Below are 17,496 nucleotides of genomic sequence, written 5' to 3' on the forward strand. Positions count from 1 at the left end.
TTTGAGCTCCCTTGGGCCACCCAAGAACTGTCAAGACAGGGAGACTGGGAGCCATGGGCCACCCCGTTGGGCGGTTCTTCCACCACTTCCCAGATCACGGCACTGTGGCATTCCTGCCTCGCCCTTTGTCTAGGCTCCAGCTCTCTAAGCCCAAACCCTGAGTCCCCCAAGCTGTCAGTGTATCCTGTGTAGAGTAGGGGGATGACATTCAGCCGGCCTCCTCAGGGGCTCACTTTGGGAAAGCCTGGGCCAGGTTCATTCTCCCCTGCAGCCCTCTGAGATCCTGTTTGTCTATGAGCACGTTGAGACTCAGTTTACCCAGGATTGGGGTGGAGTTGGGTCTGGTACCCAAGACACCCAAGTCCTTCCTCCTGACAGGTAAGCGTCAGGAGTCTCTACCCTGTGTGCAGCCACCAGCCTGCCGGGAAGCCTGCAGAGTGCAAAGCAGCCCCTCCAGGCCTGCCCCCTCAAGCCATCCTTCTTGGGCCCTATGCATGTGTCCCCCCAGGAAGTGTCCATCCAAGCCTTGATCTGACCACAGGGGGGGAGGGGGTGGGGCAGGAGAAAGAGCGACAGGAGGTCTCCCCATTTCCGTCTACACAAAGCTATTTTCAAACCATCTTGGTGCTTTTATGCTGCTTGTGCTGTTTTAAATGTGACAATGGACCCATTTGGCTGCCCAGTAGGCATCCTGGCATGGGCCACCTGAGAAGTACTGGGGTGGACAATGCGTGTGAAATGCCTGAGATGTTCTCGTGATTCACCAGAGGTGGCGCCCCTGGCTGCTATGAATGAGGGTGGATTGGTCACCGTGGGTCCAGGGGTCCTTGGCCATGACCCACTTCCCTCTGCATCCCGGATGCATCCTCCCAGATGTGTGTCCTTCTGTCTGTGTTCCTCTTTGCATCTTGCCTGGCCACTCCTAACGACTCCTGTCGCATCTAGCTTGGCAGTTTCATGCTTGGTGTTCGGCTAGACCTTCAAAAGGACTGGACTCCACCTCACCTCACAGTCCTTGAAAAAGTGTCTCCCATGCCCACTCCCTCCCCAAAAGACCCAGGCTGCTGGGGCCACGGCTCCCCAGACATGTTTCTGGCCTGGGTGGGCTTTCCATCTTTCTGTCTCTCTCTGTCTGTCACATAAACACACACACACAGATGTCAGGAGGGCTTCTTAAGGTCCCTGCCACTATTTCCTTCTTAGTTATCTGGCTGGGGCCAGCCTTTGGGCTGAGACAACAGCCGTCCACGGGCTAGGCTTGTCAGACTCGGGACCTGTCGAGTGTCAGCATCTGTGTTTTGTTTTGTTTCTTATTTCACAGTGATTTCTTGTGTTTGGTCATCGTGCCATTAACACGAATTCTTGTGCGTGTGTCTCTCTCTCATCCTTTCTTTTTTCTCTCCCTCCCGCCCTCTCTCTTCCCTGCACCCCATGTTGCATGTGATCGCCCCAGGGAGGAAAGGGCCAACCAGGCGAGAAGGTGAGTCCACGCTTTCCCCTCCGCACCAGAGCCTCCACCCCCTGGACTCATGGGGGTGCTTTTGGAAGCCCCCCATTCCAGCCCTCCTCCTGGTGCACAGGCCCCAGTGGAGGATGCCAGCCCAGCCTGCTCTGCCCTCGCAGCCTCTCATGGCCGGGTCTCCTAATAGCCTCCACCCCATCAGGCAGGAGTCATGGGCTGAGGTCCCACTTCCCTGATTGAGGTCCCACTCCCATGGCTGAGGGGTCTCTGCTGCCCGTGGGGGCTGCACGTGGCCTCCTGGCACTGATTTTGGCCTTAGATAGTCACCCTTCCCAGAGGTGAAGAGAGCACCAGCTGCCATTGTATGCGGCTGGTCCTATCCCCACCTGCAGCCCACCACTGCCCCCTCAGACCGAGACACTCTCTTTGTGCTGCCCCCCAAGACAGTCCCCCAGCAAATGCCCAGACAGACTCCCGGGGTGATAGAGTGGAGTCTCCCAGGAAGCTAGACGCCGAAGCAACAGTCCTGTCCTGGAACTGGGTGGGCTCTGAGGGATTATAGAGCAGTGTAGCTAACCAGCTGGCTCTCCAGATGAGGCCCAGAGTGGGTGTGAGGCTTGCCCGAGGTCCCACAGGATTAGAGATGGCAGAGGGCTAGAAGCGGACTCCTGGTCCCAGCTCCACACTTCCTCGCTTGGACACCACCGTGTGTATTTCTGCAAGTCTCCCCAGCTCCGAAATAAAAATGACAACAGTAACGACAGCAACAACCATATATTAAGCGCAAACTGTGTCAGGCGCTGTTCTAAGCGGTTTACTCTGTAACAGTAACATCCCAGGTAGCAGAGAGGTAGCCCTTTCAGGGAGGCTTGGTCGTCTCATTTACATGAGAGGGAACTGAAGCACAGAGAGGCAGGGTCACATACCTGAAGTCACACTGCAGAAAGTGGCAGAGCTGGGGACTTCCCTGGCAGTTAAGACTTGGCGCTTCCACTGCAGGGGTCCAGGGTCAATCCCTAGTCTGGGAACTAAGATCCCACATGCCTCATGGCATGGCCGAACAATTTAAAAATTAAAAAAAAAAAACTTTTTTAAGTGACAGGGCTGGAGAGGATTCCCAGGGTGCCTGACTCCAGGTCGGACTCGGGTCCCTAACCACTGTGCTATGCCATCCTCCAAGTATAACAAACACTGGGTCTCACCCTCACGGGCGGTTAAACCACCCAGGAGAAAGACAGGGACACAATCACAGTATAAGGATAATAGCAGACACTTGTTAGCCCCTTCGGAGACCAGGCATTCTTTTAAGCATTTTACACCATTATCTCATGAAATTTTCACATCCACCCTATGAGACAGGCGCTATTATCTCTGCATTACAGGTAAGGAAACTGAGGCAGAGAGAAGTTAAGTAGCCCAAGGTCAGCCAGCACGGAGCAGAGCTGGGCTTCAAACCCAAGCGTTTTGGCTCCTACCCATCACACTATGTTGCCTTGTATAAAAATTATGATATAATTGCAATGGAATAAACAGCTACTTAGTTTGAATTCACTCTTCACCTGCGTGTGAGGCATGACATTTTACAAATGCATTTCCGTCGCTTACCCTGTAAGGGCAGCAGAGTTTCTCTCAGCATCCTGTTCACAGAGGAGATATGTGGGCTCAGAGAGGTTCCGTGAGGCAGAGCAAGACCTGCAGGTGAGGCCTGGGCATTTCCTGGACTCCTGGAGGGAAGTAGCATCCTGCCATCCTCCAGCCGGGCACCGTCAGAATCCTTCTGCCAGAACATCGCCTCTCATCCCCACCTGTGTTCATATACCCTTCATCCTCCTTCTGTCACACTTCCCCAAGCTCCAACACACACACACACACACACACACGCTTATCCAGGCAGCTGGAACACATGGCATTTTGAGCCCCCAGCCCAGCATCCACCATCCTCTCCGGGCTGAAAACTCTGCCGCAGACTTAACCCTCTGTGTCATTCCACACCAGGACTAGGAGGCCAAAGCAGCTCTAACCTCCAGGCTCAGGCCTGCTGGGCCCACACAGCAAGTGTGTGTCTTGTCCCCACCTCTGTTTACAGCAGCTCCATCTGGGGGTGGGCTGCTTTCTGGCAGTTACAGGTGTGCAGCCACGTGGGCATTGGGGACTGGGGAAGAAGGCTCAGGGGGTGTGAAATTTGGCTGGGGCTGGGGCAGGCTGGGGAGCATCCTGAGCAGGGCCCTGTGGGGACGTCTCTAGGGCCTGAGCAGCCATGGCTGAGCTGAGTCTCCCTCCTTCCCTCTCTCCCCCCACCCCCTGCACCTCCGTCTTCCCCATCACCACACGACATCCTCTTCTCCCCACTTCCCGGCCTGGGGGCCCACCGCCCTCTTTCTCTGGTCCACAATCATGTGCTCTCACTCATATCTCTTCTCTCCATTCCTCCTGCTTCCCCACTGCCCTTCTTGATCCTTCTGGAATGTTCCATGCATCCTCTTTTCATCTCCTCTCCTGTGAGTCCTTCGTCTTCCTCCACATCCTCTGCCTCCTTGTCCTACGGTCTCTGGGTCTTGGGGTCCCCCCTCGCCCTCTCTGCCTTCCCCACCTGCCAGCTTCTCCTTTCTGTTCTTCCCCTCTCCCCTCCCCTCCCTCTCCCCCTCCTGCCTCTTTCTCTCCCACACAGGGCGCCCCAGGAGATGCCGGCATGTCCATCATTGGTCCCCGCGGCCCCCCTGTAAGTGGTTTTTGCCCTTCTTTGGGATGGATGGATGGGTGAGTTACTGAGAAGGGCTGGGTGCGGAGGGGGGTACACAAGTCCTGGCTGTGCCTCTGGTGTGATGCCCACCACATGGGATGCGGTCAGCCCGGCCAGGCCTCAGTGCTGCTGTCGATGTCAAAGAAAGTAGCCTAAATCTGCCTCAGTTACACCCTCTTGGGAAGGTTCCTGAGAGCCGACCCTCTAGCCACGAAATGACAGCCGCTGTGAGGCAGCCCTGATGTTTACAGGCAGAGGGAAGAAGTGCTGGCTCTTCTTGGGGTGGGGAGGCCCAGTGCTCCAGCTTTCCAGGGGACAAGCCTTGTTTCCAGATGCCCAGGGAGCAGCTACCCCAGAGGCCTGGTTCCCTGACCCAAGCTCCCACTCCTGGTCTTGGCAAAGCCTGCCCACCACTTGCCCACAAAGGCTCTTTTTTTGTGCTCGGTGCCGGGTCCCAGTACCCTCTGCCCAGCGGCCGGGGGCTTGGGAAAATCAAGAGAAGCTTCCCCTCCAGTACAGTTCCTTAGGGACCAAAAGGGGGGCTCGGGTGATGCTGCAGGAAGATACCGCAACTGTGGGAAGGAGGACTGACTGTTTTTCTCAAACAGTGTCCAACCCACGGAGCTTCAACCAAATCTCCAATTGTCAGAGCAGAAGGGACCTCCCAGAAGGGGAAACTGAGGCACAGGCAGGGGAAGGGGCTTGACCGGGATCCCACAGATAGAGAAGGATTAGAACCCAGGACCCCTGGCCCCAAGGCTCCCCCCATAGCAATGGGCTGCTGTCTCCATGCTCTCCTGGGCTCTTTTGCTGACTGACCATGCATGGGAGGGAGGAAGGGATGCGGAGGCCTAGCCTCAGACTCCCAGAGCCTCACCCAGTGGGTGGATGAAGCCCTCTAATTTATCCCCCTGTGTTCAATGGCAAGCAGGAATCTTCTACCCACAGACTAAGGAGAGGGGTCAGAGAGCAAATTGCGAAGCTCTGTCCAAGGGAGGGGACCCTTGGACAGTCAGGGAGGGGCTATGGTGAGAGCTGGGAGCAGAGGGGGAGAGCCCAGGAATTTTAGCAGGGGAAGCCAAAAGATAGAATGGGGCTGGCAGGGCTGGCCGGTCAGGGGCCTGGGCTGGAAGCAGGGATTGAAGGGTCCTGGGCTGCACAGACAGGCTTCAACAAGGTTTCCATGACTCAGACCACACAACAGTGCTGAAGACTGACACTTTGCACTTACTCTATGGCAGTATCCTGAGACCGTTACACATAGCAGCTCACTTAACCCTTACGAGAACCTCACAGGGAGGTACTATGAGCACACCCATTTTATAGATGAGAAAATCGAGGCCCAGAGAAGTTGAGTGACTTGCGGAAGGTCATACACGTGAGTGGGGCCTTGCTAGGATATGACACTCAGCCAGGCTGTGTGCTCCGAGTCTGCGCTCTGACCTCTGCTGCTGTAGCAGACCACTCGGCCACAGAGTTCCCATCACCTGTGTTTCTGGGCTCACGTGGCTGCTGCCACAATGGACTGTAAGCCCCCTCAGGTATCGGGTATTCCTGACAAAGGTGGTATGCAGCTGGAGGGCAGGTCAGGAGAGGGGAAAGTCACAGAGAAAGACAGTGCCCTAGGCTCCAAAGGCAAGGACCAAGCCTGGGGTGGGCCTGTTAGGAGGACAGGGGAGTAACACAGAATACGGGCCGTACCCCTTGGCCACCATCTCTGCCTGCCTCCCCATGTGACACAAAGCTCCATTTGTGTGGATCAGGCTGGTCCTCTCACACCCTCTTAGCTGCAGCTTTCAGCAGGCAACATAGAGGTGGTTGAAAAGACCCCACATTTAGAGAATACTGTCAGAGGGCAGGGCCTGCTTTAGCCACCCCCCCCTCACCCCCCACTTTCCGCCCTGCTTCTGGCTCCGCGTGCATAAATATAACCACCATGCTGGACTTGGTTCCAGCGGTGAGAAGTACTTTCTATTTCTGGTAATAGTGACTGCTTCCCTTTCATGGACACCTGGAGACATGCTGGGTCCTAAACTGAAAGACCATGCATGTGCTGGTCGCCTTCAGCTCCCAGGAAAGCTGTGAGGCAGCCCTGCCAGCCCGTTTCCCAGAGAGGGAGAGAAAGGTGCAGAGTTGGCCTGTGGTCACCTGGCTTCTCAGCGCTGGAGCTTGGTTTGGGCCCAGTCAGCCTCATTCCAATGCCAACGTTGTTTCCCCAACACCCTCTTTCATGTTTTAAATTCAACTGTTTAAAAAGGATATTTACCTTGAGGGAAAAGCCCTCCCTTTGAGTGCTGGGTTGGTGTTAGGAGAGGCTTTATGGGACCAGAAGGCTTGACCAAGCCCAGGGCCCTCTGACTTTGGCCTGTGTGTGTGACCACCACAGAGATGGCTGGGCCCACCCCCACTGAGTCCTCACTAGACACCAGGGCAGCCCCTGCAGCTCCTCCCAGCAAGCCCCCTGGAGCTAGTGAGAGTAGGGGACCCCAGAAGACCAAGGGACCAATGCAGTCAAGGGCCAGAGGTCAAGTGGGCAAGCCCTCTGTGACCGGCGATGATGGGGAACATATGGCTTTCCACTCAGCCAGGAAGGGCCTTGAATATACGCTGCTAATGAGAACCAGTCTTGCTGCTCTAGGGGCCACCTGCCTCCTCTCTTGGAGCTTTAAAAATGGTTTTTACAAAGAGGGGACCTCCACGCACTTTGGTGAAGGATGGTTCAAGATGCCAGAACAACAGACCCCATTAAGCTGAGCTGGAGGCTGGGACCCCAAGACGCTGGCTGGCCCTGCAGGCACTGGAAAGGTCATCAGTCAGGTTAGGAAAGCCCACCACCTCCAAGGGAGCTTGTTCCTTCCCAGAGCCCCTAGCTTTTCTTCAGAGGCAAGGAAGAGCTATCTAAAGTTCCAGCCCTCACTCACAAGGTGACAGCCAGGTTGAGACACCTGCTGGATGTGTCTTCATTTATTCATTCCATTAATATTTGTCAGGCACCAACTGCATCCTAGATCCTGTGTTGACAATGAAAACCTGACTGCAGCCTGCTTACCCTTTTGCAGAGAGAAACCACCCTATAGTGATTATAGTCCAGATGGTCAGTGCTTAGCTGGGAACAATTAGGGACACGGAGAGAGGCACCTGACCTGGGGTGAAGGCAGGCAGGGAGGACTTCCAGGAGGAAGAGGTAACTAAACTGTGATCAAGGAGGAGCAGAACTTCCAAGGCAGGTGCAATTCCTGTACACTACTGGAGAAACGGGCAAAGTTCTTTTTAAAAAATTATTTATTTGGCTGTGTTGAGTTTTAGTTGCGCCACGCAGAGTCTTTCATTGCAGCACACAAACTCTAATCGGGGCACGTGGGCTCAGTAGTTGTAGCACGTAGGCTTGGTTGCTCCGTGGCATATGGAATCTTAGTTCCCCAACAAAGGATTGGAACCAAGTCCCCTGCATTGTAAGGTGGATTCTTAACCACTGGACCACCAGGGAAGTCCCAGGAAAGTTTCTTCTAGAACAAAGCAAGAGCAAGGATGGTGAGAAGAAGGTTGTCGAGGTGAGCGAGGATCCAATTGTGAAGGACGTGATGACCAGGAGTTGGGACTTTATCCCTTGGGTTATGTTCTGCTAAGGGGGGACATGACCAGACTTGCAGTTTACAGAGCTCCCCTGATCCTTCCTGCTCCAGCACTGAGCATGTTTAGAAGAGGCTGCAGGTGCGGGGCTGGCTGGAAGGCTTAAAATGTGCTGTGATGAGAGTATTTACAGAATCACAGATTTCCAGAAATCGGCGAATGCTGCACAAAGCAGGGCTCTCTTCCCTACTCTCCCCAGCGTGAGTAAGTGTTTACTAGCACAGAGTCCTGTTGAAAAGATAGTCAGCACTGACTTGGGGTGAGGGAGGTGGAATGAGGCAGGCTCTGGACAGATTCATGACTGGCCCTGTTTGAGAGGTCAGCCAGGAGGGATGTTTCTCTCCATCCAGAAACTTTGGTTTGTCTATGTTGCTTTACCCTACGCACATACAGGCAGGAGAAAGGAAGGGAGAAGTAGACATAGGGATCCACCTGGCTCCCTCTCTTCCCTGGCCTTGAATTAAGGGAAGAGATTTTAGAAAGCAACGTAAAGCTTATTTCCCTTGTTCTTATATTGGTGTTGTTTAGTCCCTAAGAGATAGAAATTAAAGTCATGTCCAGCTCTTTTGCAACCCCATGGACTGTAGCCTGCAAGCCTCCTCTAGGATTTCCCAGGCAAGAATACTAGAGCGGGTCGCCATTTCCTTCTCCAGGGGATCTTCCTGATCCAGGGATCGAACCCAGGTCTCCAGCTTTGCAGGCAGATTCTTTACTATCTGATCCACCAGGGAAGCCCTTGTTCTTGTATAGAAGGACATAATATTAATCAGCAAATTAATCTACAAATAAATCTATCATCCATAATTTTAACATGATTTTAATACCAGTGAATTTGGGGGTTGGTTAGAAGTTCGATGAAACAATATTCAATTTCATTTGGAAAAAAATCTTGTATGAATTTCAGAAACTTTTTGAAAAATAGAGAAAGGGGCATAGGAAGGAGAGGTGTAGTTCTTCTACTAGATAGTAAAGCATATTGTAGAAACAGCAATTAAAACAACAGACAGAACAGAAATAAAGCTAAATGCGTCTTGAAATTTGGTTCATGATAAAGACTTCACTTCCCAATAGAAAAAGAAGATAGATTGTTCAGGAAATGATGCTGAGACAACTACTAACAGCTTAGAAATCAGAATAAATTTCAAATGAACAAAATACTTAGGTATAAAATACACAGCCATAAAATTAGAGGACAAAACATGAGCAAACATTTATATTTCTGAGCTGAGGAAGGTCTTTCAAAACTTGACCTAAAACCCAGAAGCCATAGGAAAATATTGATACATTTGTTGACATAGATGTAGAGTTTCCATATGGCAGAAAGTATACCATAAAAAAGACAAATACCAAATTGGAAAGAATATTTGCAACACATATGACTCTCAGTTATTATTCTTGTCAAAGAGCTTTACTCAGATCAGTAGGAAAAAGATAAACCATGCAGTAGGAGTTATTGGTAAAGAATGCACATGGGCAGTTCCCAAATAAATACAGCCAGTCAATAACCATTGGAAGAGATGTCCACCTTTGGCATAGATGTGAAGAGATAGAAATTAAAGTCCAGTTTCAAGCCTCTCCATGTGCCTCCCCAATACCCTACCTCTCAAGGAAGTGGAGTCCCAGTTTCCAGTTGGTCAATGACAACATCCTTCCCAAGATCTCCTGAAAAAGCCTTGGTTAGCCCCAAACTTGGCTCTGGTTTGGAGAGACGCACCCTGCTACCAGGGATGGCTCTGTAATTAGCAAACCATGTGATTATCCCCACCATGTAAATATTATCCAGAGTGGGACTGAAGATGTTTCTTGGAATCCTTTCCTCCTGACCTTTTCTTCGGGCCTCTCAGTGTTCAGCGTAACTGAAAGTTTACACGGGGAGGTTTCCGGGTTTTCTCCTTTGTGCTATTCTTAGCATCACTTATCCTTGAGAGGAGAGAAGCCTGGGCCCTTCTGCTACATGAGTGGCATCTCCACCCTCTTGTGCTTTTGGATGCTTTCCACAAGCCCATCCCAGGCCCGGGGCATGCTCCAGTGTGCTACCCGCCTGACCAGTGCGTGGATTCTGCCCTCAGGGACCACCCAGCCTTGTCCCCTGGGCATGTCCCCTGAGCAGAGGCCTCTGGACACTCAAGTCCACAGCTTCAAGGAGGACCCAAGCAGCCTGGAGAGGTTTCATGTTTACAGCAGATGGACCCAGAGAAATCCTCCTCTAGATATAGGGTCTGATTTGAATCTACTGCTTGTCAAGGACAAACCTCCATTGACTCTGAGACGTATCAGATCAAAAGCAACCTTACTGTGTTGCGGAGGCCTTAGGCTCAGTTCAGTTTAACAAATTTCAGTTCAGTTTACCGTGATGATGGCAGCTACCATCTCAATAGGCTCTGAAGATGTAATTGAATGACCCTGTGAGTTTATATAGCTAGTCCCATTCTATAGATGAGGAAACTGAGGCATGAGGAAGATAAGCGGCTTGCTCCAAGTCACACAGCCCTCGGTGGTGGAGACAGGATTAGAACTCAGTCTGCTTGACTCAAAACCCCAGACTTGGGAAGAGACTGAGGCCATCTCAGCCAACAGGAGACTCCAAGCTTAGAGCTAGTCATGTGAAGGATGTGGTGTGTCCAGGGACAGGCAAGTCAGCCAGGGTGCCCAGGCAGAGAGTAGGTGAGAAGGTGAGGCACAAAAGGAGCTAAAGTGGTGCATCGGGATGAGATCGAGGCTGACCTTGGAAGATATGTGAGCAAAAGAGAACCCTGGCTAGTTCTTCAGATGGGGAGTGATGGGATCCAGGTTTCTCAACTCTCTATCACCTTGGACCTCCTGGTCACCCCACCCCAGCCCTGGATCTGCACAGCCTCAGGCTTCTTCTCACCTCCACTCTTCTCCTTTGTCCTGAATCTGGATCATAAACCACTGGACTGTGGCCAATGAACCTGCCTCAAATTTCTAACCTGAATACCGATCTGTGTACTTTGCCCCCTGGGGAAAATGGGCATGATGGCTCTGTATCCCACAAAGATGGGGGGTATCCAGACATTGTCCAACCAGGAGAGCCCCATTAGCCAGGGTGAAGGGACACTGGACAGTGGACAATCTGACCTGTTCTGGCCTGAAAACACATTCCGAAGGTCAGTTCTGATATCCAAACCATCCTTAGATAGGCGGCCATGAGCACTAACTGTAAATGAAGAGGACTTGGACAATCACAGTCAAGGAGTTCAGTGTGCTGTAGGCTGATCCCCAGTATCCTTGCTCCCCACCCTGTTCCCACATAGGGGTTCAGAGCATCCAGGCGGGCAATGAGGAGCTCAGGGAGCTGCTTCCCAGAAAGACCCAAAGGAGGCTGACCACCTGCTGTCCCCTTTCCCACCCCCAGTCCCTGGAGGAGATTTCCTATGATGGCCCATGTCCATCTTTCCCCATCCTGCCTCCAAGGCTGTGTCTCCCAGGGACAATCACAGTGTAATGGGAGGGAAACTGTGGACCCTCTGGGAGCCCAGGTGAACCAGGGACTAAGGTTTGGCTTCCTCACCTCCTTGCCCATCCTCACTCCTCTCCCACTCTTTTCAGGGTCAGCCGGGCACCCGAGGTTTTCCAGGATTTCCGGTAAGTGGAGAGGACTGGTGAGTTGTGTCTGCGGAGACCCCCGGTCCTGGCTGGGTGATGAACTTCAGGCAGGGCTGGCCCTCAAGCTGCCTATGCGCTTCTAAACCCTTGTCAGCAAGGACCCCCTCCCGCTGGCTTTCACAGAAAGCTGCCAAGGAGAGTAGCCTGGTGCTCGACTCACAGTGCAGAAAAGGACAGGGACATCAACATGGAACTAGAGGCATGGCAGGCCAGACAGGCTGCAAGGTCCCAGGCTAGGAAGCCCGGCTGGCCCGTGGACTCTGGGGAAGATGATGCGTCTCGGGGAAGCCACCTCCAACCTGGCTTTGAGGGTTAATCCGCCTGGGGTGTGGGGCAGTCGGCTGGCCATCTGAATGTCCGGGGAGCCCCTCCTAAGGCCTATGAGAGATTCTGAGAGTAGGATAGGAGGCAGGCCTTTCCCGTAGGCCTCAGGACTGGCTGGCCCTGCTATCCAGGAACACGCCGTCCACTCTCCTCTGGGGTGATAAGGATTTTGGTACCAAGGTGACTGCCACCCATCAGGTGCCAGGCAGGGGGCAGGTGGCATTTCATTCATTCCTCACAAAAACCCCATGTGGGAGATTATTTTATTCCCCATTTTAGAATGGGAAGCCAAGGCTTACCTGTTTCATAACAACCAGTGGTGAAGCAGAGACATGAACCCTACCTTGTTAAGAGTCCAGAACCTGTGTCCTTAACCACCCCCAGGCTGCCTGTATGCCAGAACGCCTGTGATGCTCAGTCTTCACATCTGGTCTGTTTATCTTTCAGGGTCCCATTGGGCTCGACGGCAAACCGGTGAGTGGCCCCTTTCACACTGTGGGCTCCTCCCCCTCACTTAGTCCAGATCACTAACCTGGGGTCTTTTAGTCCTTCTACAAGACCCTGACTCCTTAGAAGGCGCTTTAGATAAAAATGAATGTTCTTGGGGTATACAGTCATTGCCAGTGAGAAGGGGAAGAGGGGCCATTAGAACGAGTTGCCCCAACCCCCATGGGTACAAGTCCATTGCCAAACTGTACCCTCAGCATCTGGAGCAACAGCCATCCTAGAATTTGCTGATTCCGGGCCTCCTGAAGGAGCTGGAAAGGAGTGAGGCGGGGAGAGAAGAGGGCTGGAGAGCTCAACCTACTATTCTGAAAGGAGCCCGGGCTCTAGCTCACACCCTCGCCCCCCGAACCCTTACCCCATCACCTTAGGGTGCCTCCTGTGTTCTCCTCAGGGTCTCCCATCCTGGTTGAGCCCCAACACATGCCCAAGTCCATGGGGAGGCTGCTGCCCATCCAGAGTGCCTCTCTGTTCATTTCAACCCTTTTTACATGGCCGCAGACACAGATGTTCATGAGAGGGGCAGCTGTGGGGGAGGGGGTCCTGATTGCAAACAGCTCACTTGCTCTTCTCCTTCCAGGGCCGGCCGGGACCAAAGGGGGAGATGGTAAGACCAGCTCACCCTAACCCTAAGCTTTCTCTCAAGGGCAGGGGGTGGGGTGGTTGTGGTCGGACTGGCCCTCCTGGGCTAATAAACCCTACCCAGCCGAGGGAGGGTCTGCCCCAGGGTCACTCCCCAGCTGGGTACCACGCATCCCACTTATTCGGGACAGGGAGGAGAGGTGGGCAGGGGGCTTCTCCACCTGAGGAATGAGGAAAGAGAGGTCCAGAGAGCATCCTTGCTTGGCCAGTGTAACACAGAACTGGCAGCTAGTGTCCCCAAACCATCACTCATGCTCAGCACTCACACTGGGAGTGAGGGGTGTCCATCCAGCACTATGTCCTGTGCCTGATTTTCTTTTTTAAAAAATAATTTTATTTATTTGTTTTTGGCTGTGCTGAGTCTTCGTTGCTGAACAGGCTTTTCTCTAGTTGTGGCGAGCTGGGACTACCCTCTAGTTGCAGTGTGCGGGCTTCTCCATGCGGTGGCTTCTCCTGTTGCCACACATGGGCTCTAGGGCTCACGGGCTTCTGCAGTTGCTGTGTGTGAGCTCAGTAGATGCAGCTCCTGGGCTCTAGAGCACAGGCTTAATAGTTGTAGCTCACGGGCTTAGTTGCTCCACAGCACGTGAGATCCTCCAGGATCAGGGATCAAACCCATGTCTCCTGCATGGACAGGCAGATTTTTTACTGCTGAGCCACCAGGGAAGCCCTGAGCCTGACATTCTAGTGTTCCCTGCTCCAGGCTGCCCAGGGCTCCAGGCGCTCCTGCCCCAGCCAGGCAGACAGCAGACCTGGGGAAACACACCACTGTCCCCACCTTCCTCCTGCTCCTTCCCACCTTCTGCAGAGCCTTAACACGGTCCATGCAACCCCAGAAGTAATGATGATGGTCATCAGCTGGGCACTGTGCCCTAATCCTCATAATAACAGCTTATCATCCTCCACTCTATAGAAGGGGAGATAGAGGTTCAGGGTGGTTGAGTATAGTGCTCAAAGCTACACAGCTCATAAGTTATAGAATGGGATTGAGACCCACATGGTAGGATCTTACCCTCCACCACGCCTCCTTTTGCTGCCAGGGCCCTTTGTTTAGAAAGAAAAGGACCCTTCTAAGGGGTTCCTCCTCCTGCCCTCCCTCTGCCCCACCCCAGTTAACCACCAATGAATCTTCCCCGTCTGTTCTGGAGTCAGAACAAATTTGAGTGTGAGGGGGAAGGGTGAGGCCATCCCTTCTACCACGAACCCACATCAGTGTGATAGATCCCCCATCTGCCTCATGGTCATCCATCAACATCCAACAGGCCACAGAGCCATTAGGCTCCTGTTTGGCTTGGCACAGGGACCCCAAGCTATTAATTCCACATGCCATCTAGTGTCATTATCTTGGCCTGCTTATCAGCTGTCCATCTCCCATTCTCCTCCCTTGCCGGAAGGTTTACCATCTGTCTGGCGTCTAACTTGAGGGCTAGGGCTTACCCCCCGCCCCCCGCCCCGCTTAACCTGTGTCCTCACCTGTCAAAGGGGGTCATCTCTGCCCCACCCACCTCCCAGTAGCCCTGAGAACCTGATGTAAGGTGTAGGCAGGATCAGGGTCCCACCAGTGATGTAAAGGAGAACCAGGACTCCGAATTCATGTCTTGTCCCACCACTCACAGGGCTGTCGTAAAGTGGGAGGAGTTAATTCACATCAAGCGTTTCAAATAGTGCCTGGCCCAGAGGAAACACCACCAGTGGCCTAACCCCGACCCGGCCTAAAGGGGCAGCCTCAAGAGCTCATTGGTGCCAGGTGTTGCTGGACCTTGAAATACTTAAAAGAAACTCAAAACTCAGATTTTTGTTGTACTCTCCCTGCTCTTCAGTATTGGCAGTTAATTGAAATAAAAGTGTGTGGGTTCAGCAGAATATCCCCGGGGACCGTGATTGTCCCATGGGCCACCATTTGGGATGTCCAGACTCAATCCTCCATGTCTCTGCAGTCCCAAACCTTCGGGTTATTTTGCTGGGTCCCTGGACCTCCCTCTCTCATCGTACTCCTCTCTCTGTCCTCAGGGAAGGTGGCCTGGTCCCCTGCATTCAGTCCCCTTCCAGATGCATCATAGTCTGTTGAACTTGATACTAAACACCTAGTCGACCGCATGGGCTGGGAGGCCACATGGTTTGTCCCAAAGACCACTTGTCCCTTCCCACAACCTCCTGGGAATCTCCCAGTTTTGTAATTGGCCCAGTTAGCAAGTCAGGGACAAAAGGAGGCCTTTCATCCACCCAGAGGGATCTGTCCCCCATCCTGAGGTCTCCAAGCCCTACAGAGACTGGCCTGGCAGACCGGCCCTCACAGGCCCTCAGGATGGTGGCTGGAAGGGACCTCAGAGCCCCAGGGGCTGGGGCACTGCCTGTGACTCCAGCCAAGTTTGGAAGCCCTGCCCCCCGGGGTTCCAGCTCAGTTCAGAGCATGCAGCAGAGTGGACGCAGCTGGACCTTCATGGTTCCAGTGCTGCCGCTGCTCACTGAGCCACAGGGCCTCGCCTCCATCACCTCATCCGGGAGAAGGAGTGGCGCCAGCGCCTTCCTCTCGGGCCAGCGTGGGCATGAGCTCAGCGTGTCCCAAAGCCTGCCCCCGAGGGGATCCTCAAAACAAGGGGCGCCTTCCCTCTCCCTCTCTGCTCCACACCAGCCAAGCGTGAGGCCTCCTCAGCCCCGGCCTCAGGTCAGGCGCCTGAGAGAGCCAGCCGGACGCTGCATTCCCCTCAGAGAACTGGGGTCCACCCTGAACCCAGGCTCCTTTCTCAGCCCTGTGAGCTTTGACCAGACCCCCTGGAGGGGAGCTCTGAGGCCCTTACATTCCTCCAAGGAACCCAGAACACAGAGATGAAATTCCTGCTTCATCTCTTTGGCCAAAATTTCCTCCAAAGTTCCTGATGTCTGGAACACTGCCCCAGCCCCCGTGTCCCCAGAAGCCCTTCTGGCTCAGTGGGTTTGATGCTGAGGCTGCGGAGGGTAGGAGTTAGAATGTGCTTTCGGTTCTGAGAGGAGATGGCCTGAGAGTGCAGGGTGTCTGGCAGTAGCAGAGCCCTGTCCCGCACGTCCACGCAGCCCCCTCTGTGCCGGCCCACAAGATGCTGGCAGGTGCAGGGATAAATGAAAGATGACACCTGTCCTTCATCGTAGTCAAGTGCGGGGAGCAGGGCACACCTAGTCACGTCTGCGGGTGGATGAAGAAGCTGGGCCACAACAGCTGGACTGTCTCGGGCACAGGAAGACCAGACATGGGTGGCTAAGCCCGGCCTTCGGGACTCAAGCCTTCCAAAAAGTTTCTTGCGCAACCCCATGCAGGCCCGCATGACTGATTCCGCCCGTCTTCTTTGTTCCACTCACCTGTGCGTGTTTCCGTCCCTCAGGGTCTGGTGGGTCCCTGGGGACAGCCGGTTGGTATCTCACCCCAGGGCTTTCCAGCAGAGAGGCTTCGGGCCCTGAGTCCTGAGCCTCGGTTTCTGACTCTTGCATTTCCATCTCTTTGTAGGGACCTCAAGGACAAAAGGGAGAAAAGGTAAGCCGATGGGGGTTTTCTAGAATTTTCATCTCAAGAAGCAGTCTTCCAACAGGTAGAAAGGGTTATTTTCAAGCTTCAGTTTTTATCAACAGAAGCAGGGAACCCGCTGTGGCACTCAGTGTATGAGAGAGAAGGGAGGCTGCCCTGGGTAGGGGTCTTTTCTTGAGGGAAGGGGACAGCCTGGAGCCTGGCCCTTCTCAGCCTTTCTCTACGCATCCCACCTGCCACCTGCATAGTATTTCTGACCACCTCCCATGAGCCTCTAGGATTTCAGGGGGTCCGTTTTGTAAACTCCTGGCTTGGCCCTCTTCCCAGCCTTCTATGTGCTCTGTCTCCTTGAGTTTCTGATGGGGGCTCTGCTGGGCTTGCCCCCAAATGAATGGTGCAGGGACCTGGCACCCCAGCTCAAAGAAAGCATGTCTGAGGGCTCCATTGCCCTTGCCTCGGTGTCCACTATTCCCATCCAGGGACTCCTGTTTAGGGCCCACCCAGAGGATGGACCTTGCCGGAAGATACTCCCAGCCAGGCATGGAGCACAACCCCTGACTCCACTGTCGCGGCACACGATGTATGGTGGCAGAGTCCTGCCCTTGGCTCCGTGGGGCCACATGAAGGCAGGCCCTGGGGGTTTCTTCCCCGCTGCCAAGCAGGCATGAGGGAGGGAGTCAGACAGAGCCCGGAGGCGGGTGGCGTGTGTGCGTGTGCGTGGTGTGTCCCCCTGGGGTCCACCTCCCAACAAGTGTCTAATACCTCCTCTCCTTCCCTCTCTTCCCCAGGGTCAGTGTGGCGAGTACCCACACCGGGTAAGTGAACCCCGAAAACTGACCCATCCCTGGGGCACAGCCCCCAGCTTAGCCTCCTCTTCCCTACAATGCTTGGGGCCGGGCGCACACAGACCCTCTGCACTCAGCAGACAGAGCAGCGCTGTGATGGGGGCAGTGCGTCTGGCCGGCCCCAGGGTTGTGCCTGGTGATCAGCGTGTGTGTGTTTGTGCAGAGCTATGAGTCTCTGTGTATCTACCCCCGCGCTGGCCGGGGCTGGGAGCCTCCAGCATGCGTG

General features: G+C 53.9%; 1 protein-coding gene across 1 annotated transcript in view; it reads left to right on the plus strand.

Annotated features, from left to right (window-relative positions):
* The first annotated feature begins 4,134 nt into the window (after positions 1-4,134).
* Positions 4,135-17,496, plus strand: part of COL13A1 (collagen type XIII alpha 1 chain) — a 75,405-nt gene continuing 62,043 nt past the window's right edge. Inside the window, exons 1-6 of the mRNA XM_055534900.1 lie at positions 4,135-4,181; positions 11,403-11,438; positions 12,231-12,257; positions 12,868-12,894; positions 16,408-16,434; positions 17,214-17,240. Coding sequence (XP_055390875.1) covers positions 4,152-4,181; positions 11,403-11,438; positions 12,231-12,257; positions 12,868-12,894; positions 16,408-16,434; positions 17,214-17,240 — 174 coding nt within the window. The 5' untranslated portion in view covers positions 4,135-4,151. The remainder of the gene's footprint in view (positions 4,182-11,402; positions 11,439-12,230; positions 12,258-12,867; positions 12,895-16,407; positions 16,435-17,213; positions 17,241-17,496) is intronic.

The sequence above is a fragment of the Bubalus kerabau genome, chromosome 1 (genome assembly GCF_029407905.1).
Source record: "Bubalus kerabau isolate K-KA32 ecotype Philippines breed swamp buffalo chromosome 1, PCC_UOA_SB_1v2, whole genome shotgun sequence".
Lineage (NCBI taxonomy): Eukaryota > Metazoa > Chordata > Mammalia > Artiodactyla > Bovidae > Bubalus > Bubalus kerabau.